Source organism: Aptenodytes patagonicus, chromosome 27, assembly GCF_965638725.1.
Source record: "Aptenodytes patagonicus chromosome 27, bAptPat1.pri.cur, whole genome shotgun sequence".
NCBI classification, from domain to species: domain Eukaryota; kingdom Metazoa; phylum Chordata; class Aves; order Sphenisciformes; family Spheniscidae; genus Aptenodytes; species Aptenodytes patagonicus.
In genome coordinates, this window is record NC_134975.1 from 1,994,644 (window position 1) to 2,017,669 (window position 23,026).

General features: G+C 56.7%; 1 protein-coding gene across 3 annotated transcripts; it reads right to left on the bottom strand.

Moving 5' to 3' along the window:
* Window positions 1–1,849: 1,849 nt before the first annotated feature.
* GALNT6 (polypeptide N-acetylgalactosaminyltransferase 6) lies at window positions 1,850–14,615 on the bottom strand. Of its 3 annotated transcripts, none has more exons than XM_076360459.1 (11): window positions 14,552–14,615; window positions 8,264–8,856; window positions 7,243–7,415; window positions 6,043–6,192; window positions 5,719–5,953; window positions 4,244–4,361; window positions 3,935–4,135; window positions 3,319–3,450; window positions 2,434–2,535; window positions 2,164–2,316; window positions 1,850–2,016 (listed from the first exon to the last, which is right to left on the bottom strand). In XM_076360459.1, exons 2-11 carry the CDS (start codon window positions 8,749–8,751, stop codon window positions 1,903–1,905), a joined length of 1,866 nt encoding a protein of 621 aa, XP_076216574.1. In that variant the 5' UTR covers window positions 8,752–8,856; window positions 14,552–14,615; the 3' UTR covers window positions 1,850–1,902. The 3 variants fall into 3 exon arrangements, with proteins under 3 accessions (XP_076216574.1, XP_076216575.1, XP_076216573.1); XM_076360460.1 differs by lacking the exon at window positions 14,552–14,615 and adding an exon at window positions 11,906–11,943; XM_076360458.1 differs by lacking the exon at window positions 14,552–14,615 and adding an exon at window positions 9,665–9,786.
* Window positions 14,616–23,026: the final 8,411 nt, after the last annotated feature.

Genomic DNA, 23,026 nt, shown 5'->3' on the forward strand with positions numbered 1-23,026 from the left:
TCGAGCAGCCTTGGTCCCTCTTCCAAAACACACACGGCCCCGAAGGTCGGGGCCCAAAAACCCTGGGTGCACTCCAAGTCTCCCTCGGCTTTGGACAGGCAGCCCAAATCCCTGGGGAGACAATACCCTGCTCTTGCATCTTCCTCTTCTGCACATCTCGGGCGACGTTGTCATGAGTTTCTCCTGGTCTCAAGCCCCACGGATGCCCCAGCCATGGCTCTCACATTGCGTTTATCCCCGGGATGCCTCCAAGAGTTTTATCCAACACATGAACGGTGCTTGCATCGCCCCTGGGATGGGGAAATTGAGGCAAATGCAGGGCAAGACCTTCACCCCCTCCAAAAAATCCCACCCCACCCAATACAGCCAGCACTGGAGCAGGGACCGGGCACGACCTCCATGGGGCATTATTTTGAGGTTAAATGAAACACCAAGATGGTTTGTAATAAAAACCTGATTTCTGGCCAAAAGAGTTTTATTTTTTCCCCCTTCACAAAGAAATTGAGGCCGTTCCGGGGGGTGAATCTGTGGCATCGAGGTTTTCGCTCCACTGCTGGAGCAGTCGCTGGAAAACAGCATTTGTGATAGCGGTGATTATCGGTTCACCCAGGCAAAAAAAAACCAAAAGAAAAAAAGCACCTGCTGCATTTCTGCTCTTATCTCTAAGGAAAACACGAGATTTCATGGGTAAAACGGTCTCCAAATAATCACTTATTTGTTTTATCAGCACAGAATGGAACACGGTGAGGGACAGCAGCGAAGCCTCTGCCTCGGCACAGGGACAACCCAACCCAAATTTCAACCACACCAAATGTGACACCTCATCGCAGAAGTGGCTTTAAACCCACTTTTGGGCTGCAAAAAGGAGCTTCCAGGGCAAGAAGAGGGAGAGGAATTAAACTAGACGAGGGGTGGGAGCTCAGAGAAAGCTGGAGATGGGATGTCTGTAAAATAAATCATCTCTTTATTTGAGGTCATGTATCCAAAGACAGGTTCTCCCACCCCCACACCACTTCCAGGAGGGGTTGTCCCCCCCCAAATGAAATGGCAATGAAAGCAGCAGCTACAGTAGTAGTCGGGCTTGAAGAAAACCAGGGGAGGCAGGAGATCTTGCGCCCGGGCGCTGGCGAGAGCCTCTCCGGGCGGATGCCGCGGTGTGTTTGGGCCGTGCCACCCGGGGAAAACCCCTCCTCCAGATCAGCACAAGGACGAGCAGAATCGCACCCAGGAATCATCATCATATAATAATAATAATAATAATAAAAAAAAATAATCTAGCTTCCCCCGCCCCCCCCAAATCAAGCCTGGTATCTAAGGCAGAGAGCCCAACTTCTCCCATCCTGGCAGCAGCGATGCGGGATGCTTGCAGTGCCACGGAGGGCGAGGGCCGGATCCTGGCAGCCCCCTGGCAGTGCTGGGGGGGGGGGGGGGATTGCCTTGCCCGCACAGGGCCACAACAAACCATGAGCCACCCTCCCGCAGGATGAGCCGCACGGCCGGTCACCGTCCTCCTCCTCGCTGGAAGGAGCTTCCCACCCGGCTTTCACGTGCGGGGCGCCGCGGATGTGTTTTTCAATGCCCGATATGAATTTAAGAGTCTCTGGCTGGAGCCGGGGAGGGGAAGGATGAGCAGCACCCAGGTACCAAAGAGCATCCTCAGGCATCTCTACGACCGCTGGGTTTTGGGCACCGTGGGGTACCGCCGGCCAAGCTTGGCTCCCCGGGCTTCCCTGCTCCAAAGGCACGGGGCTGAGTTCAAGGCAACCATGAAATGCAGCATATTTAAGGCTTTTGGTTCTTAAATAAAAAAAAAAAAAGGGGGGGGGGGGGAAGTTTTTTTGGATTCTGGTTTCCTGAGCGCGGTTGGGGATGGCCGGGGGCTCGGGCCACTCTGCTCCCCGCCTAGGTGAAGGACCAGAGCTGGTGGGGGTCCACTGGGTCGCAGGGAACCATCGCCGGGTGCTTCCCTCGTGCCGTCAAGCACGTACCGGAGGCTGGGTTTTTAATCAGCCGATCCTGCCGAAAATAAAGATGGCATCAGCGATACCCGGTGGGATGAAGAAAGGATGAGGCTGAGGGGAAGCAGCAGAGAAGCATCATCGTGGTGGGGATGATGCCACCATCCCCTTGGGTGATTCCTGGGGTGGAGATGCATCTCCTCACCTGCGCCAGGTCCCACTCCTCGCTGGCTGGCACCCGGCCAGGCTTCCCTCGGTACTGGCAGTCACCCAGCTCGGCCGAGCCCGAGCCCGCCCGCAGGCAGAGCTCCTTCCCGATGTTGTGCCGCAGCTCCCGCTGGCTTGTGTACTCAAAATACTGGGGGGCAAGACCAGAGAGGGGACGTCATGCTGCCGTGCCCTGAGAAACTAACCCCCAGGGGAAAAACAGGGGGGTTGCAGGAGGGGAAAATGCTGGGGGTTGATGGGTGCCCACCTGGTTGCCCCCCATCCCGTGGCAGGGGTACATGATGAGTGGTTTCCCACCGTGGTTGTTCTCACCGACGTCCAGGCAGCTCTTGGTGCCCTCGTTTTTTATCTGCGGGGGACGGGGGACGAAAGGGGCAGGGGGGTGAGCTGGGCTCCGAGGGCTCGGGGTAGGGACCCGCCTTGGGTTTGGGCTTTGCGGGGCACTTTAATTATTGCTGTACAAACACGATCCTGGTACTAGGCGCTGTGTCCGGGTCCCTTGTCCTTTCCAGGACGCGAGGAATGCCCGCACCAATGCTTCCGTCCCACCGAGTCAAAGGTGAGAGCCGCCCAGGACGAGGTTTCAGGAAACAAAGGTGAATTAAAACCTGGACGGGAGCCAGCGCCCGGCCCTCGCTGCATCCAACGGCTGCTTTCACATTGCCCCGGCCGAGGAGGGTTGGACTCAGACCCCAACACCCGGCTTGGAGGAAAGGGGCTTTTTTTGGCAGCTCCATCCTCGGGGACGGAGCCGGCGCTCTGCATCTTGCCTGTTCCCAGCTCGGTTTTTCAAGTCCATCCTGTGCATGCCAATGCCGGCACGGTGCTTGTGGAAGCTTTCAGCTCTTTCGCCCGATTTAACCTGATGCCACGTCCCCGCGGGTCCCCCACCCCGTAAACTCGCCCCAAACCAGCTCTGCCAGATTCCAGCTCTTTTGCCGTCAGCCAGAGCCCGAACCGGCCCCACCAGCCAGTGACAGACCTGGTGACGGACGCGGCTGCACCAAAACCCTCCAGCACGCTGGTTTAAATGCAAAACCCCCAAACCCAACCTTTTGGGGACTTCACTGCCGTGGCTATTTCTAGCCAAGGACTGAGCCCAGCGGGATGCTCCGGGCACCCCCGTGCTTACCGCTCCATAAAAAGTTGGAGTCAGGTCAGGAACAAACATCTCGGGGTAGACAGTCTGGAGGTACCAGGTGAAGTTCTTGCAGTGGAGCTGCTCCCTCAGCTTGCGCCGGTCTGTAATGTCACCATACGTCTTCTATCGACAAAGTCACGTGAGAAAATTAAACTAATCTCTGAAGCCAGCAAGAAAAAAACAAAGAAAACCTTCCTGAGCCAGGGCTCAGAGCTGAGGGGTCCTCCTGGCTTTGTCATCATCCGTCACAGCGTGCCCAGGACCGAGACCGGTGGTGGGGTCTTGCAAGACATCCCTAGTCCCTGGCAGGTACCCTCGGGCTCTGGCCGCTCACCGAGAGGGCTGGGACATTTTGGCATCACAGCACGATGTTTTGGTGTTGTAAAAAAAATATTAAAAGTTTTTTTAAAAAAATCGATGTTTTTCTACTAGAAAACATTATGGCCAAATAGAAAAAGTAAAAAATCGCTTTTTGGCTACATCTTTCCACCTGCATTTGCTTTCCGATCTCCAGGCTGAGCCCACCTCCTCCCTCTGCTCGGGCTTGAGCTCCCAGCAGGATCAGGCCCCCCTGGGAGAGCCAGAAGCCCGCCGGCGTGCCCGGTACCTCTCTGGCCATCTGAGCGGCTTGCTGGTTCCTCCTGTAGAAGATCTCCTTGTAGTCGTCCATCCAGACCTCGGCCAGGCGGACCTGGTTCCTGGAGATGACCTGGGTGCCCTTGGGGAAGGTGTGGGGGCTCTTGGAACGGAAGACGTGACCCACGACGGAGCAAGGGATGATCTCGACTTGACCCCCGCACTGCCAGACCTACGGGGAGGCAACGCCTGAGATGTGGGGGGTCCAACCCCCCCTGTGCCCCCCAACAAGGAGCATCCCTGAAGACGCCCTTTGAAGATGGCACCGACCCATCCTTACCCTGAAGGACATTTCCACGTTCTCGCCCCCCCAGATCTCCATCTGATCGTCGTAGGAGCCGATGTGCTCAAAGTAGGACCTGGAGATGGCAAAGAGGCCACCGGCAAAGGTTGGGGACCTACAGCGGAGGGAGAAGGGGGGCAAAAACTAGGGTTAAAATAAAAATAGAAAAGCAGAAGTCTGAGTTTTGGGGACATCGTGGCCCTCATGGTGGGTGTGAGCACTTTGCAGCTGTGTCCCCCCATCTCCCTGCCCCATCCAGCTGTGCCCCAGATGTGGTGGCTTTGGCAGAGCGGCCAGACCCAGCTGCCAGGAGGGGACGGAGGTGGCGGCGGCAGCATGACACTGAGGGGCCTTGCTGCCAGCTCTCGACTCAAAGCGAAAGGGGGATATTGTTACTGAAAACCTATCACTGAAAAGAAGGGGGGAGATTAGAGCTCAGTGGCCGGTGCCCCATTCACTCCTCCGGCTTCTCTAATCTTTTCCATCTGATCTTTAGAAGAGGCTGGAACAGAAACTTGCTTTTATTCAGGAAAAATAAAATAAAAAAAAAAAAAGGATTCGCTGAGCCGCTGCGTTCCTGCCGAGCGGAGATGAGACGCCTCCGGGAGCCAAACCGCCGGCTCGTGGTAAAAGGGACCTTTATTGGGAGGGGGACGTCTCCCGGGTGACCTCTGCACAAAGCCAGCCCTGCCGCCGGCCAGGGGATGGGATGCGGACGGGGCCAGGCAGGGCGTCTGGTATCTCCCGGTGGGAGCACCCAGCTTATTGTGGGACACCAACGGAAAAGTGCAGCAGGAAAACCTGTTCAGGGTTCCTCTGCATGAAAATAAGGGGGTAAAAATAGGGTTTTCGGTGCAGTCCGATCCACAGGTGACATATTCTTGCTGCTGTGCCAGCACAGGTGCCCACCCTGCGCCCAGGTAGCTGGGTATCCAAGAGCGAGAAGATGCAAGACAGCGATTAAAACCTTAACGAGAGACTTTGCAGGAGCGGAGAGATGGCTGGAGACAATTCAAAGGTGTTTTTGCAAAAGGTCCTTTATGGCTCCACATTTGCCAAACCCCAGGGGAGGTTTCTCCTCTGCCAGCCCCACGGCTCTGACCGTGCCTGAGCATCCTCTCCCGGGCACAAGCCACCCAAGATCCCTCAAGCCAAGCATCCCACAAGGGAAGCTCTTCTGGGAAGGGACAGCATCGCCCGCCCAGAGGCACCAAAACCAACAGGAAAAAACCCAATTTGTTGGAAAAAGGAGTGAAAATGACTGGAGGAAGGGCAGTTTCCCAGCACAGGGCACCCAGCTCTTTAGCACCCCTGGCCGTGCCTCCCTAAGCACCCTGCAGCAGCCACGCACGCTCAGCCGGTTCATTCTGCAGCCTTTGGGTCCGGACATGGCGTTCCCAGCGCTCATCCAACCTTTGCTACCATCACACCAGCTCCGAAGTGGATAAAAATCCCTCCCGGCAATGTCTTACTTGATGGGGAAGGTCTCATCCTTCCTCCGCTGCTTCTCCTGGGACGGGATGACCTCCCAGCCGAAAGTCAGGCTCCAGTCGAAGTTGCCCCGGCTGTGCTGTTTGCCGTTCTGGACGGGCTTGGAGAACTCAAAGGTGTTGAGATCGATGGTGGAGATGTCGGGGCTTACGACGGCCGTGGGCTCTTCGGCGATGCGGGATAAGAGGGGCTCCAGCCAGCCGTGAAAACACTCGCCTGGGACACAGGGAAGGGTTGGCCATTGAGTGGAGACAACTTCACCCCTGCCCCAGCTCCCTGGGGACCCCTGGGAGGTGGGTACTCACAGTGGGCATCCAGGAAGGTCAGGACCTCCCCGCTGGCCACGCTGGCCCCCAGCAGCCGTGCCGTGATCAGCCCTTTCCTCTCCTCCTGCCGCACGACTCGCACGATCTGGAGCTGCTCCACGTAGCGATCCAGCTCGTCCTTCAGATAGTCTGGGGGGGAGGTGGGAAAGAGCAACTGGCTCCATCAGAGAGGGGAGATGCTGGTTCCTGCGCCCCACCAGCTCACCCTGCTGTCCCCATCCCATTCCTGCCCCTCGCAGGAGCCCCCGCTCAGACCCCGCACCTGGGTTTGGATCCGGCCATGGGCTCAGGGAGAGACGGAGCCTCCTTTCCCCCAAAATCCAAGAGGGTTTTTGGCTAAAGAAAGTGGGTTTTGCAAAGGAGCCGGCTACCCGCCCTGTCTAATCCTCCACCAGAGAGGGATTAGAGGAACAACGGGGTGAGAAGGTCTCGTGCCCTGCGGCTAAAGAGTCACCGGGACCGAGCAAATGAGCCGTCACCGCGGGAAGGGACAGCTGACAAGGTCTCACCCAGGGAAATTGGGATTTCTCTCCTTCCTTGGCAGATGCAGCCAAGCCAAAAGCTGGGAATGGCCAAGCGAGAGCTGGGATGTCCGGAGACCCGTCCTGGGAAGGGACCCTAAGTCTCACGAGCATCCGACCCGTGTCTCCACCGCAGCAGGAGCCAAGCTCACAGGCAATAAACCCCTGCACTGCCCTGAGGTTTCTGCTCCTTGGGAGCCCGTGCAGACACCGGGAGCAGAAAGGGAGCATTTATCTCTGGGGTGAGGGCAAAGTCCGCTCCTCTCCAGTGCCCCGACACTGAACCACATCATTAATTTGCTCTGGGTGTAGCTAATGAGGATTGCAGCCTGGCGGGCAAGCTGGCCGGCGGACGAGGTATTTGCAGGGTGTGGGAGGAGCGCCCGGTTTTAATCCAGGGCTGGGTTAACAGCAGTGCCGGAGAAGGGAAAAACCCCGACGGAGCTCCCAGGTGGATGCGAAACAACGTGGAAGAACTGTTGGATGCATCCCGGGGTGCTCGGAGACTTGGCATGAGCTGCTTCTCCAAGTGGCTCAGAACTGCTGCTCCCAGGGATGGAAAAATGCTCGGCATCTCCCTGCATCCCTCTGGTCCCTGCATCCCGCTGGCTCCCGCATTCCACCACAGCTCCCGCATCCCGCCACGGCTCCCACCCACCATCCGTGCTGGCATCGTCCACCAAGATGATCTCCTTCAGCAGGAGGGCCGGGGAGGTGTGCAGGACGCTGTACACCGTCCGCAGCAGCGTCGACCAAGCTTCATTATGGAAGACGATGACGACGCTGGTGGTGGGCAGGGGGGGGCACCGCTTGAATTTCTGGTCGATGCACCTCCGAGAGAGAAAAGCAGAGATCTAAGCAAGACAGGGCGGGGGGGCACGACAGAAACAAAACAGCCCTCATCCCCCTCCCAAACCCCGCGGCAGGAAAGCGGCTCCCAGCCCTGGCGGCGCTCAGCTCGTCGCCGCTTTGATTTCAATTGATTTCTACCTCTCCCCCCGCCGCCGGTCGAGTGAATCACATTCCTGCCGGCCGCCCAGCCCCGGTGTCCCCCTCATTGTCACCGCTACACCTGCTAAGCACGGATAATCGCCTGCCGGCGCGGGGGGGGCCGGTTTCCACACCAGGGCTGGGTTTCTACCTCCTATTCAAGCCTTTTTTTCCACACCAAAATCCCCCCCATGCCTTCTCCAGCCCACCCCCCCGAGCCGGCAGCGGTTGTGGGGGGGGTCATGCTTTAATCCGGCAGCCCATGGCTGGAGGGCAGGCGAGGAAATCTCTCGAGTTTACGCCGCTTCCTTCGCCCCCCCACCCCAGCGGGGTCTGAGGCTGTTCCACTCGGCTAAGAAAAGAAAAAGTCCGATTACTGGAGCTGACTGAAATAAAAGAGGGAGGGGAGGGAAAGGGGGGGGAAGATGCTGGAGCCACCCGGCTGCAAGCAGGTACGCAGAGACACAAAGAGCTGCTGCTGGCTTTTGCCCATTGCTGTTAAAAAATAACCCCAAGAGGACAAAAATTTGGGGGGGGGGGGAAGTATTTTTTCAGCCCTTCCTCCGTTCGATCCCCTGCCAATGCTTGGTGACATCCCGCTCCCGAATCCGCTTTTATTTCCCCTTAAACTTGCCCCCCCCCCCCCCGGGAGCAAATGGACCGGCACGGCTCTGGGCGATGGCTCTTACTCCGGCGGGCGGCTGTCGGGTCCCAGTGCTCGCTGGAGGGAGATGCGGTCGCTGGCAAAGGCGTTGAAGCAATGCTTCTCGTAACCTCGCTCCTTCTCCTTCGTCTCCTCCGGTGTCCATCGATCCTTCTTGAAGGCTTTGCCGTCGGCTCCGGGGCTGGCGGGGTCTTGGGGGGGTCTCTCCATCAGCGGCCGAAGCTCGGCCGCCGTGTAGACGCCGGGCAGGCAGGAGCGAGCACTGGGCAGCGGTTCCTCCTGCCGAACTGGAGCTCTGATCTGCAGCTTCGGCATCGAGTCTCGGATGTTGTTGACCGCCCCCATCATCAGGTCGAGGACTTGGTCCTTGCCTTGGACGATGTTCTTCAACCAGGGTTCCTCACTCGGGTCCTTGTCCCCCACGTCCTTCTGCAGGATGAAGAGGAAGATGACGAAGACGGCGCCCGCCAAAGCCACCTTCAAGGGGCTGTAGCGTCTCCGGAAGAGCCTCATTTTTTTTTCCCGTGTGGTTTCCAGAAGGTCCTCCCTGTGGTGATGGGCGTTTCAGGGACGTGGGGTCTCGGGGTGCTTCATGACGATCTGCTCTGCTCCACTAACCTGGGGAGAAGGAGAAACACCCGCAGGTTAATTCACAGACTGGATGCACTTCGGGTGCATCCACTTGATATTAATTATATTAATATAATATTAATTATATATTAATATAAAGGTCACTCCCTGCAAGGTAGCAAGCGAGACCTGTAAAATCCACTCCCCTCGTGGCCCTTCCAGCCTGTAAATCCATGCTAAAAATAAACCACCAGGAAAAAGCGAGGTTCGAAAAATGCTGCGAGATGTGCTGGATCTGGCCACCGTGAGCGCCGGACATCCCCAGCAGTTTCTCCTGTGACCGAGCCAGCTGCTGCAGCATCCCCCCTGCAACCTCCCCATGCACACCGGGAGCATCGTAACGAAGCTAAAATAAAGCTGCAAAATTTGCCGGAATATTTCTGGCTGCATGGAAAGAGCCTTTCCCCAGGTATTTTTCCTGCCTGCAGCGTTGCTGGGAAGGAAAACACGTGCAAGACCCCGCGGCGCTTCGGTTTTGGCTGAATTAGAGCAGCAGATTCGGTGTCCGATGCCCTGCCCGGTGCGGCGGCCACTGAGAGCTCAGCACCGGCTACAAATCCTCTGCCGGGACCCGGCGAAAGCACCGCGACCGGCTGAGCTTTCCCACCGCAAGCAAACCTCCCGCAGCTGCTCTTTGTGAGCCGCTGCCGCCGGAGCATGGACAAGCTCCGCGGGAGCCATTCACCGGCATCTCCTCCTCCTCCACTTCGGGGGTCCCCCCCCCTTTCTTTATTTCTTTTTTTCTTTTCTTTTTATTGCCTTGGAAATGGTGCAGCCCCGGAGCGGAGAAGGGCACCTGCCAGCAACTTCAAGGGCGAAGAAGCTTCGGCTCGTAGAGGAGGAGGGACGAGGCGGTCCCCGGGGTCACCGCTTTCAGCACCGTGGGGATCAAAGCTGGCGGCCGGACCACGCTTCACTGCCAAGGGCGCCCATCCGCGAGTTGTGGCGGGACCGGACAGCACTGGCCCCACGGTGGGGGGGGGGGGGGGGGGGGGAGAGAAGTAAAATTAAGGAAAAAAATAAATCCACCTCAATTTCTGCTCATATCTGATCAAAGATGCTCCCACCTCACTTGCGCCCCTGAGCCCCCATGCTTTCGTTGCACGGTGCAAGCTGCTGCCGTGCAAGGAGGCGAGCGGCAAAGAGCAACCCATTTTGGGGAGGAAAACCCCATTTCCACTATCTCCGCATCTCTCCGAGAGTCTCCTGCCTGCCGCGTTGCTGTGACCATGTTAACGAAGCACGCTCGTTAGCCGTGCGATGCTAATAAACCCCAGGGCGGCACTCGTGCACGCAGGGAGAGGGCACAGGTTTGTGCACAACAGCAGAGCTGCAGCTCCCGAGGGGGCTCCAACCCCAAACCCCCTCCCCAATCCCTTCCCAAAAAGGGGCCAAAAAGCAAAATAAGAACCAAAAAAATCCCCCAAAAGGGGCTGGGGGGGATTTTGCAACGAGCTGCGGCGCGAGCTCCTGGCGCACTTGCACTCTCTGCTACCAGCCCTGCAAACCCAGGGGTTGATGCTGCTCCGTCCCACCTAGCCCATCCCGAAAACCCCATGTTGGGATGGGGCTCGCCCTGCACCCGGGAAAACCAATGCCAAAATGATCAGGTTTGGAAGAGGGGAAAAGGGGTTTTGGTGGGAATTTGGCAGCAGCTGGAGCATCCTCCGCGGCGCGGGAGGGAGGAATCACAGGGAGAGGCAGAAATTGAGAGACGCTCCCCCGGCAGCCGAGGGGAAAAAAAAAAGGGGGGAAATAAATAAAATAAAAGCAAATCAACACCGACACGCCACCATGAGCAAACAGGGTGGCTGCGGTCGACTTGGCCGCGCGCTCCACGTGGCAGCGAGCCGGAGGCCACGATTGCGATGTCGGAAGTGGTCGGGATTGCAAAAAGCCAACAGTGGGAAGCGGGGTGCAATCCTGCACCCCCTGCAACCCCGCCGCTGCCAGGTTTGTTACCGGCGGTGCCAAAAAGCGGTTGGCAGTGCCGGCGAGATTCGGCTCCTTGTGCCGGAGCATCGCGGCACAGCTCCAGTTTTAGGAACCGGTGATGCCGGGGGGTGCGAGGGGAAGGTGGGTGCTGCTTGGTGCGAAGGGCGGGGTCCCACGGGGCTCCCGCTGTCGAGCCGCTGGCCTTGCCCCGGTTGGGATGAGCCCTCGGGATCTCGGACCCACTCCCGGTGGGGGGGGGGGCTGGGACCCCCGGAGACGGGCTGGGTGGCAGCTCTGCCCCGCCGGGGGGTGTGTGTGTGCTGGGATGTCCCGTGGGGGTAAAAGGGGGCCGGATCCTGCCCACCGCGGTGCATGGAGCCATGCAGCCCCGGGGACCCGCTGGGCTGCCGTGGGGGGCTCCGTCCTGGGCCCCCCTTCCCTGGGGAGGCTCCGTTCCGGGACCCCAGACCCTGCCCCTAGGGGGGACCCCGTCCCGGGACACCCCGGTCCCCCCTTCCCTCGGGGAGGGGCTCCGCTACCGGGACCCCTCCCGCCCGCACTTCCCCCGGGGGGGAGCTCCGCACCGAGTCCCCCCGGCTCCTCTTTCCCCCGGGGGACTCCGTCCGTGGACCCCCGGTTCCTTCCCCGAGGGGGCTCCGCATCGTCATCCCCGGACCGGGCTCCGCACCGGGACCCCCCCCCCGGGGACCCCTTCCTCGGGGAGCGGCTCCTCACCGGGATCCCCCCGGGCCCCTTTCCCCCGGGAGGGGGCGGGGCTCCGTACCGGTGACACCCCGCCCCCCCCCCCCCCCCGACGCCCCTTCCCCCGGGAGGGGGGGCGTTCCGCACCGGGACCCCACCGGACCCCCTTCCCCCGGGAGGGAGGCGGGGGGAGGGCTGCGTACCGGCCACCCCTTCCCCAGGGGGGGCTCCGGACCGGTCCCTTCCCCAGTACGCACGGGCATGCCCGGTGCACCGGCTCTGCGGCGGGACCGGGACCGGGACCGGGACCGGGACCGGGACCGGGACCGGGGCACCCGGGGCACCCGGGGCACCCGGCTCGCCCTGCCCTGCCCGCCCCCCGGCAGCCCCCCCCGCTCACCCGGCTCCGCGGCGGCGGCGGACGCGGGGCCGCAGGTGCCGTCCCGGCGGGGCGGGGCGGGGCGGGGCTGGCGCGCGGGTGGGGCGGGGTCGCCGCCGCCGCCACCTGCCGCCGCCCCGGGGTACAGGTGCACGGGGCGGCGCCGCCGCGGTCCTAGCGCCGCCCGCCAGGCGAGCGACGCCGCGGTCCTAGCGCCGCCCGCCGGCCCCGAGCCGGCCTCTCGGGGGCGACGGCGGCCTGACACAGAGGAACCGGCGGGGACAGGGGGTCTATAGGGGCCGTATGGGTTTGGAACGGGGGGTATCCTGAGTGGCAGGGGCCTATAGGGGCTATAGGGGCCTGGCACCGTGGTACCGGCGGAGACAGGGGTCTACAGGGGGGCGCAGGGGGGCACAAGGGCCTGGCACTGGGGGTGCTGGGAGCCACAGGGCCCTATAGAGGCCATAGGGGCTAGAGGGGCCTGGCACTGGGGGTGCTGGGAGCCACAGGGGCCTATAGAGGCCATAGGGGCTAGAGGGGCCTGGCGCTGGGGGTGCTGGGAGCCACAGGGGCCTATAGAGGCCATAGGGGCCTGACCCCCGGTGTGCTGGGGACCAGTAAAGGCCTGGCACTGGGGGTGCTGCCGGGAGCTATAGGTCCTATACTGCCCGACTGCCGGGCAGCAGGAGAGAGGCACCGGCACGGTGCCAACGCCCTTCCTAGCCACGCTTGTCCCTTAGTTTATGCCATGTTTGTTGTTGTTATTATTCTCATTTATTAATTATTCCGCGGGCGCTGCGGAGCCTCCTGAGCTTCCCGGCTCGGGGGCAGCGGTTCGCCACAGCTGGGAGTTTATTTACCATCGTTTTTACCAGGATGCAACAATTGCTGGTAATATTTTTTGCGAGCACACCGGTTGCTATAAATAGACTATCAACACAGGAACTTGCTGATTATTCCCATCCCTCTGTGTCATCCCTTATTAGTCTGTATCTTCCCGTTGACCTGCCGATGCACCAGCTTGCTGCTCTCCACCAGCCTGCGCTTGGGGACGGGGCCGTGATCCCCCCCAGCGTGCGACAAGGCGGCAGCCCCGAATGGTGAGCCCCCCGCTCCGAGCGCCCCATCTCCCGCCTCCTCAAGACCCGTGTTTAACACTAGATGGTGGTGTCTTCATGGAGTTTCGGCCTGAGGATCAGCAGCTGTTAGTCACAGCACAAAATCTCCCCGGAAAAAGCCAGGTGAGATATTGGTGGTGTGAAAGAGCCGCTCAAAGCCCCTTCAGGTATGAGCCCTTTGGCAGGGGATTCCTGTGCTTGCAAGGAAGGGCACGGGCAGCCCCCAAACCCCCTGTGCACCCGAAGAGAGGCTGCGGTCGAGACGCGCAGGAGGGCGACGGGGAAAACCCCAGCGGCTTCTCCAGAATCCCGGAGGAACGAGCCCTGGGAGGGTTTTAATCACCCATCTGAGGATTTTGCCTTGGCTCCTGCGCTGTACGGAGGATTTGGGGGATTTGACCTGCGGCAGAGTGAGTATTAATTTGGATTATTGGGATATTAGCTTGAATATTAGCTGCCTTACAGGGGATAAGTCGGGCAGGGCTCCAGGGCACCGCAGACGCACAAATACCCAGCAGCCTCCATGTTAAAGCACTAACGAGTCGCTAGAGAAAGGCGGGGGGAAACTGAGTCACAGAAAAGGCGCCTGCCTCACCCAGCACGGTGCAGAGAGGAGCCAACACTCACCCGCCATGAGGCCACCCTTGGCCTTCATAATCGTCTCTTGTGCTTTTCAGAGCTAAATTTAAACCCTGGGTTTGCGCAGCGGCTGCCTGTAATTCACTGCCGCTTTGTTTCCTGCCTCGCTGCCATGCAGAGGTTTCGCTCTTAGCACAAAAACTGAAGGGGAAATTCCCTAACCCAAAGTTTGCTGCTGCTGAACCTTTTTCAGCTGTGACTCGCCGAGCCCGATGTCGCGCCGCAACCACCCGGCCGGGGGAAGGAGGGCCCCCCGCCAGAGTAAGTGCGCTTCTGCGGAAAATGGAGCTTTTTTGGCTTCACGGGGTCCATGCCAGGCTGTGTCGCGGGGGACGGGGTGGGGACAGACTTTTCACTGCATTAAACCAGCCCTGTTCCCCGGCACCGAGGGAGAACGCGGCTGAAAGCAGGTCCTGCCCCTCCGAGCCGCTCGGTGAACCCCGAGCATCTGATTTCCCCAGGATTTTTGTGTTGTCGGATTGCTTCCTTTAATTGCAATTTGTGAAATGCTTTTCAGGTTATGCAGGAGATTAAAATCTCCTGGTGCGCCGTCCTCCTAGTGTCACAAAAGTAATTTGGGGGAAATGAAGGAGCAGTTAACTACTGAAAAAACCAGCAGGGATCGTACAAAATCAATACAGGCTTGCTTGGGAATGACAGCTCCAAATCACACACTTCTTAATAATTAATTGGCATAGTTATATATAACTCTCAGACAAAATATATCCTCTTAATCTTTAATTTGATATGTTAGCTATGGAGTTAGCTGCTTTGGAGGATGCAAAATGTTTATCCTTGGTTTTTAAGAATCAGTGGCACCCGAACAGCCGAAAATACGATGCAGTTACCATCACGGCTTGTTTGTGGCGTGGGAAGTGCAGGAATACCCTGCACTGGAAGCGAACCTTACCATTTTGTCTGCAGTTTTCCTTGCGCCGGGTGCGTTTCCTTCAGGCCGGTCGGGATTTCTGCCCTTCGCCCCTACCGGGGAATCCACATCGCCCCGAGCGACAGAGGAGGCTCCATCAAACCGATCAGCCAAGTCCCTTAATTACAGAGCTGGAGCTTAAATTTGCAGCACTGAGCAGGAGCGAACCTGGAAAATGTGACAGGAAGCAAAGCCGATTTGCATGTTTATGCTAATTGAGATGACACAAATCTTTCAAATTAAAACGTACTTTGCAGATGGCTTGCAGATTTGTACCAAGCTTTGATTTTATTTATTATCTTTCAGACTGGTAATAATTGGTGCAATATGGTAAAACTGGAAAGTCCAATCCACAATACAGCTGTTAAAGCAAGGAGGAATATGTTGAACACAACGCAGAGAGATTTTTCTTCGTAGTAACAATATTTGGTTAACACATACCGTGTGGGTATGAGCTAGATTTTCATTTGTGGGTATTTTTGAGAGCAGAAGGGGCAGCTCGGGGCTGAGCATCTCAAGAAAGGGGAATTGTGCCCCCCCACGCTTGGACATCGTTCCCCGTTTGGGCTTGTTGTCGGGAGTTTGTTTGCTCTCACACCACTGCACAAAAAATTAGATCCCTTGGTACTAAGTGAATGGGAAATGCAACTTTTTCCAGGTAGATTTTTCAGTAAATGGGACTTTTTGGTGGTTTGGAGCTGAGCTTGCAGCAGCTGTGGGCTGAGAGGTGGAAAAGCCCAGCTTGGCCGTTCAGTTATCCCCTGACTCGGACAGAATCACTTCCTTTTTCAGTTTTTTTCTGTGTAAATTTTAAGAGAACTGGGAGTGCTTCTTTCTTTGCAGTCCCGCATGCATGAGCACGTGGGATATCCAGGGATCCTGCAGCACGACCAAGCCTGGTCCTCCCCATCCCACCAGCTCGGGGTAACCTTGGAAGCTCCTCGCTGCCTTTGGATAACACACAGCCGGTCATTTCCTCTTGCTTTTCTCCTGATCAGGCACGATGGAGATGGAAGAAATATTCCTCCAGCTCTGTGAGGAGGTCACCAGGCTGCAGGATCTGTGCCTCAAGCAGGGCAAGCTCCTCCAGAAGCTGATTGCCAGGAAGGGACCCATCCTTGGTAAGCAGCGGGGCCGGGGAGGGTGCACTGAAACTGCAAATCCGGGCTGACAAGTGTGATTTGAACCTTTGTCCTGATGCTGGCAAGAAATTTGCTGCGGGAAGTGGGGGTAACGTGAAGCTGGTTTAAGGCAGAAACGTGCTCTGCAACCCGTGCTGGCTGTTGTGGCTTTTTGGCTTCACCTTCTCCATCAAACGCGGAGTAACGTGTGCGTGTGTCTGCTTAGAGTCATGTTAAAACCGCCGCAGGCGTGCTGCTGCTATTCACACGTCTCACCCCTGGGGAGAGGGGGAAGGAGCATGGGGCAGATGGTACCCATTGCCTAGAGTGGTTTTGGGAAGCAGGCGTGGCGGTGGAGCCTCCACAGCCTGGAAACTGCCCGGGGAAATGTTCTTGCCCTCCCCAGCAGCCTGCCTGGTTTTCCAAGAAATCTCCCTCCCGGTCCCCTGGCCATGGTCCATGCACTCGTCTGTCCCCCCCAAGCAGTCACATCACTCCCGCAGGGTTTTGCACGTTGTTCCTGACTTTAGAGGGTGTTTTCTGTGGTCAGGAGGGATTGGCTCGGGCAAACAGTTGCCATGTGCTGTGAAACCAGCAGCCTCGTGTGCTCCCCACCCCTGTGCTCGCCTCCTTTCCCCGCAGCTCTGCCGTCTGTGTGACCTTCCTGGGGCTGGCATGCAAATAAATGTCTCCAAACAGGACCTAAACCAAAGCCATTACTGGGATCAGCCTGGCTTTTGGGGACGCAGCGATGTCTCAACGTCTCCTAAGGTAGCTAATACTCCTCCGACTCTCAGCCCTCTCCGGCTGTCCTCGGATGCCCTTTCTTCGCTGGTCCCCAGGCTCGTATTTAATCGAGCAATGGGGATGGGTGAGCTTTGCCAACAAGGAGGTAATGCCCGGTTGTTTCACAAGTGCAAAAGGAAAATGAGGCAATGGGAAGGGAAAACACAAACGCCATTAAAGTCCCAGGAATGACTGCTCTGGCTTGCTTTCTTTCAAAGATATCCCTGTGTCGCTGCCGATCCAGTGCACGGAGGATATGCTCACGGAGGAAGGGGAAAGGCCACCGGACAGCCACCAGAAATGCTCAGAGGCCCCGGCATCCGCCGCCTCCGACCCGGAGGGCTCTGCTCATCCCTTGGCACAGCTGCACGCTGCCGGCACGGTGCCCGGCTTCGATGGCAAGTACCCGCCAAGCGCCGCAAACAGCAATGTCTTCAGCGGTGGAACTGGAGGAGCGGCTCTCGCTGTAGCTTTTGGCAGCAACAAGGCAGAGAGGAGCGAGAAGGTGGATGTAGACACGTGGCTGAAAACCTGTAGGATGCTTCCTACCGTGAAAACCTCCAAGGAAGAAGTGAGAGCTTGCTGCAGCCCGCAGGAGTTGGTGGTACCAAGTCCAGTTGTGGGCTCCTTCCTGACTCTTCTGGACCTCTATGAAGTCCCAGAAGCCCTTCGGAGGGAAGATGCTCCCAGCGAAAGCGCTCTGCCTGCTGAGGCTAAAGTCCCGGTAGAGATCCGAGGACCTGTGAAGGTAAATTGTGAGGCTGACGGGGATTTTTGTCTGTGACTTTTGCGTGCTTTTCCCAGCATAATGGCATCTGTCAATCTTCAGCACCCTCTCCATCAGCCGTGCTGTAACACATGGGAAGCTGTGGCAGAGTGGAGGTTTAGGGTTATGTCCTGAAAAAGTCTCTAGGCACCCAATTCTCTGGTTCCCAGGGGAATTAGGTACATAAAAGCCCCTGGGATCTGGCTGCCAAGCAGCACCTGATGCACTTTGGGAGAAGTCCCTCCCGTGATCCTTTCTGAGGCATTGAGGAACCCTTGAAGCAGGCGATTCAGTCTCGGAGGGGAAAACTGTATCAGCCTCCTATGGATCTGCAAATTAAATGAGCTCTTAAATATTTCCTTTATTCTCTCTGATTTATACACCCCCAAAAGGATGATTTCCAAATACATCCTAAACTCTGGCCCCTCAGTCCTCCTGGTAAGCCTTCACAATGTGTGTTATGGGTGGGACACCAATCCTGGACTTACTGGTGAGGGTCCCTATAATGCCAAGCCCATTTCCTTTAATTCCTTCTCCCAAATGAGGCCTGTAAAAATAATTTCATGGCTGCCGTGGCTACATATTCATGGGGAAAGCTATTGATTTTCAGCCTGGGCTATATTTAGAAGCTAGTTTCTTTTCTTAAAAAGAAGGAGAAGAAAGAAAGAAGTGGAAGTGGTGTCTGTCTGGTAAAGCCCTAATGTGCCTTATCAGCACTTAAATGATAATGGCACAAAAAGGAAAATACAAATGCACTCCAGTTTGCTTCTTACAAAAGCACTTTTCTCAAGTTCTGGCTTGGATAGGGATTGTAGCTGCTGAGGGATAAGCGACGGGCGATGGGGGATGCTCAGATGCCATACGGAGACAGGATCCTCCAGTGGATTTTGGCAAGGATGGAGCGAGGGGGGGAATCGAGCTCCCCCAGACTCCAGCGTGGGGGAGCAGCCCTTAGCCCAGCCTTTCTGTGGGCACAAAAACCCGGTGTCTGCTTTTGGAGGCTGCGCTTCGGCGTGGCAGACCCCGGGATGGAGGCTAGAGGCAGCTGGGGGTTGGAAAAAAGGCTGCCTCTGCTGTTCCCACTGACCGCTTTTCCCCTTCGCTCCTCGCAGACATCCTGGATGCCGGGCTGGATGCTGGAGGACGGTACGCTCGGGCAAGGTGCCGTCCTCGCCTCCGAGGATGCTCAGGCTTGTGACATTTGCCAGGAGATTTTCCCATTGGACGCGGCGGGCCAAGCCGACTATTTAAAGCACGTCTTAGCGCATATGAAGTAGGACTTGTCTTCACGACTGGAAATCCACATATTTGCACCTCGACCAATGTGACGGGCTCTGGACCTTCACGAGATCCTGCCGCTGGCTTTGACCTGGGCCAGCTCAGGTGGCGGTCCTCTTCCGTGTAATCCAGCATGCTCCCAAACTTGGTCCCTGATGCACTGCTTGGTGGGCTGGTTGAGGGCTCTGGGTGTGTTTTGGTTTGTTGAGCTTTGTGCATATCAAAGCAGCTTCTGTCCTGGGGTCCGGATCTGTGTGGGGCTGGGCAGGGGAGCTGTAACTCAATGGGAAATGGAAATGTTTTGAAAATTCACCTTTAACTGCGTGGAAATGAATAGATAAATATTCTATTTATGAATTCCATAAATAGATAGGGATAGGGATGTTTGAAAAGTCACATTGGCTTTTTCCAAGAACGTGGGAGGTTGGGTGGGAGAATCACAAGGTTTTCACAGTCACTAAACCTGAACTGGCCTTTTGAGAGAGGCTCGGCGGCGTGGTGACGGGGACCGGATCGCACCTTCCAAGTGTGTTTCTGGGAAGGGCATAACTGAGAGCTCTTCTCACTCCTATTAAAACCTCATCAGCTCCAGCTCAGTGACTTATGGGAGTTTAATTGATCCCTCCACAGGTGGGAAGAGGCTTATCAGCACCCATTGGCATGGGGTCAGCTCTCCCGGCTCAGGTCCCGCTGTGTTTAGAGAGCAGCGGAGCAGAAAGGGGCTCCTCCAGCGCAGGGATGTGAGCGACAGGCGTGTTACTGTCCCGTCTTTCTATTCGGTCTCCTGGGAAAAGCATCTTTTGAATGAACGGCTCTGGGAGGCGGTGGGTGGGTATGACTGGGGGATGCAGAGAGTGCAGCTTCTGGTCCTGTGGCTGGTTCTTCACCAGAGCCGGGCTGCGGTTTGCCCTCACGCAAGGGCAAATCTTGCCCTGAATAATAGGAGCAAGTAATTGCACGTGAGGGTGTCATCCATGTGACCAGAATTAAGATTATATTCGTTCATTAACAGCACCTGTAGTTTGACTGTTATACAGCACTCTCCATCAGTGGCTATCCATGTGTTTTGCAAAGGAACTCACCCGCAGAGGTGGGGAAACTGAGGCACGAAGCATGGATTAGCTCCAAATCCCCAAATAGGCCTTTTTATAAAAGAAAGCAAAAAACACTCATCTCAGGCCTTTGTGTTTTGCAAGTTGCTTCTGAAATGGATTTGGCATCCCATGTTTGAGGCAACTTGCACTGAAATCGATAGCCAGATTCTCCTCTACTTCCATGGATCAGGACTAATTGCGATCTCCAGCTCCAACATCTCATCTTTGGCAGCGCAGATAATAGTCCTGAGTCAAGTCTCTTCCCAGAAATGGAGCCGCGTTTGTGAATTTGCTGTGACTGCGGTGGAGCTGATGACAAACATCTGTGTGTCCCGAGGATCTTGTCCTTTCAGACAAGACGTGCACGGGGCAGGGCGCCGGGTTGACAGCACCGTGGTCCCTGGCTAACCCGGGCTTCGCGGGGGGGCGAAGCTGTTTCTCCGAGAACCGTTTTCCAAGACAAATCCTACGACTTTAGAGCCACAGCTTTGAGCTCGGTTTCTCCATTCGGGTGGATATTGGAGCTGCTGTCTGCCCTGGGCAGAATCAGGACCTTTATTTCACTGAAGGTCAAAGTGGGTTTTCTCCATGTCACGGTGCAACTTACCCACTAGCATCTCCTGCTCCAAGTTTCCTCCTGTGGCTCCTCAAATTAATTAGGCGGTGGGATGATTTTATAGTGTTTTGCGCTCTTCTATAAGGCCTGGAAGAAAATACCGTTTCCCAGCTTGCTGAGTTACTGGAAGCTCCAGATCAGAAAGCGTGCCGGAGCAAGGAAAGCCATAAATTTATTTGGTATAAAATTGTAACAGCCATCCAGAATTTGCTGGAAGGAAGAAAACCAGCCCAGTTCTTCTTGCTTTGAGAGCGCGTCCGGTAAACTTAATTTAAAAATCACAAGCACAGATGGCTTTTCTTAAGAGTCAAAGCAACCGTGGCGCAGTGCTGGTTTCCACAAGTGGCCGTGCCGAGGCAGCTGCACCGTATTTGCCCAAAACAATGTGAAAAATCACACTGGGCGTGTTTGGGGTCACCTGTGATGAAATTTTGGCCTGATGCTCCATCCCTGGTGACTCAGGATGGTCGAGCAGTTGAAGTTCAACAAACTTAACTTCGCAGCTTGGCCTTTCTCAACGTGCTTCGTTATATTTTTAGATGTCGCGTTGTAAGGTGCAATTAGTCACCCCCTTCCCAGCCAGATGGTCCACAATGACACAGGAGCTTCTTTTTTTAATCCAGCACTTTCCATTGGCATGAACGCGCCTCTGCTTCCTAAATAACCTTAAGTATAGGGTGCTCGTCTTAACTGCGGTGAGTGGGTGGCATGTTATTGTTTTTGCCCAGGTTCGGCTCACCGGTGGGTGTCATTTTGGAAAAGGCAGGAGCTGGGTGAGGGCAGTTTCCCGTAAGGAGAAATTGGAAAATCGAGACTGGATTAAACCTGCTTTAATTCTCGCTGCTGGGCGTATGCGTCGGGCAAACACAGGAATATGTGTGTCCTCCCTTGGCTCTTGTTTTCAAACCAAGGCTTGAAAAAGCTGAAGCCGGCAATAACGCTCCTAGTGAAAACCAAGCCAGCAAAAATGCAGCTGAAAACCAGATTTGGGTGGAAAATGTTCAGTCATTGAGTTTTCGAACTAAGGAGCCTGGGATACGGCAAGGGAGAAGGGGCTGCCCGGGTGCTGGGGGGAGCGTGGGCGTCCTGAAAATGTGCACATACCCATGCACATGCGGGTGCACACGTGCACGCATACAAACTCTGTGCACCAAACCACGTACGAACCGCCCCCAGACTCCAATATCAGACTCTTTTGGGGCCACATTTTCAGAGGAGCCAAAAGAAATGGGATCCCATGGGGCAGGAGGGGGAGATTTAATCCCTCTAATGGCAGAGTGATGAAAAATTTAAATTTTCTGCAGCAAGAACAGTATTTCTCGAAGGAAAAACTCTCTCTGACTACTGTGGTTGTCCCCAGTCTCTTGATTGTTCCAGGAATTGTCATTGGAAATAAGGGAAAGGGGGATCATCTCCCCCCCACCTGCAGCAGGAACCCATCTGTGCCACCAGCAAGGATGGGAAGTCGTTAATGGCTCTGTTAATTAATAACTCACCCTCTATTTTCATCTCCCATTAACGGAAGAGAAATGTTTCTTGATCCCATTGCATTTGGACATAAGCTCAAGGACGCTGAAACTGGAAGATGGAGCAAAGAATGTGCATTTTCAAGCAATTCAACAATTTTCAAGTATTGTTTTTAGAAGAGTTTTAGCTGACAGCAATATCTTGGGCCGGTGATTTTGGGAGGGGATTTTATGTTTCGTTTAAGATTTTTGCCAAAGGCCTTTCTCGGGGAAAAATAGGCAACGGGGGCTAGTGGGAAGGGATGAGGGGGCGACTGCTGCAGCGGGGCGAGCCTTGCAGCCGGTCCCCTATGTGAGTGATGGAAGGGGGTTTTTTGAGCTCAGTTTCTCTTGAAAATATTAGATGCTTTTGGCGTTGTAGAGGACACAAAATTGGAGCGGCCGATCCTGTCCAGAGCCCTCAACCGCTCAGGGCACAGCAACGTTTCAAGTGTTTGCCAAGACTTTTGTAAAATGCCCATTGGAGGCTGAAACATCCATTTCCCGCCCCCCCATTTCTGACCCTTTCCTGCTGGGGCAATGGGATCTTTGGAGGAGCAAAGAGCCGGGTTTGTCCCGAGCTGGAGTGTGGGGATGTGGGCGGGCAGCGCTGGGTGCAGCTTGGGGGTGGCAGGTTGGGTGGGAGGATGCTGGAGGGGATCAGGGGTGCTGCTGGAGGGGGATCAGGGTGGTGCTGGAGGGGATCAGGGGTGCTGCTGGAGGGGGATCAGGGTGGTGCTGGAGGGGGATCAGGGTGATGCTGGGGGGGTGATGCTGGAGGGGATCAGGGGTGCTGCTGGAGGGGGATCAGGGTGCTGCTGGAGGGTATCTGGGGGTGATGCTGGAGAAGGATCAGGGTGATGCTGGGGGGGTGATGCTGGAGGGGATCAGGGGTGCTGCTGGAGGGGGATCAGGGTGGTGCTGGAGGGGATCAGGGGTGCTGCTGGAGGGGGATCAGGGTGGTGCTGGAGGGGGATCAGGGTGATGCTGGGGGGGTGATGCTGGAGGGGATCAGGGGTGCTGCTGGAGGGGGATCAGGGTGCTGCTGGAGGGTATCTGGGGGTGATGCTGGAGAAGGATCAGGGTGATGCTGGGGGGGTGATGCTGGAGGGGATCAGGGGTGCTGCTGGAGGGGGATCAGGGTGATGCTGGAGGGTATCTGGGGGTGATGCTGGAGAAGGATCAGGGTGATGCTGGGGGGGTGATGCTGGAGGGGATCTGGGGGTGATGCTGGAGGGGATCAGGGTGCTGCTGAAGGGGGATCAGGGTGATGCTGGAGCGGATCAGGGGT

What these genes read in the sequence shown, in the direction of transcription:
- GALNT6 (XM_076360459.1), bottom strand. Translation starts at nt 8,751, where the DNA reads ATGAGGCTCTTCCGGAGACGCTACAGCCCCTTGAAGGTGGCTTTGGCG. An exon ending in CTCCAACTTTTTATGGAGCG is followed by an intron (nt 2,536 to 3,318) that starts GTAAGCACGGGG and finishes CGTCCCCCGCAG; the next exon opens with ATAAAAAACGAGGGCACCAA. An exon ending in AGGAGTGGGACCTGGCGCAG is followed by an intron (nt 2,017 to 2,163) that starts GTGAGGAGATGC and finishes TATTTTCGGCAG; the next exon opens with GATCGGCTGATTAAAAACCC.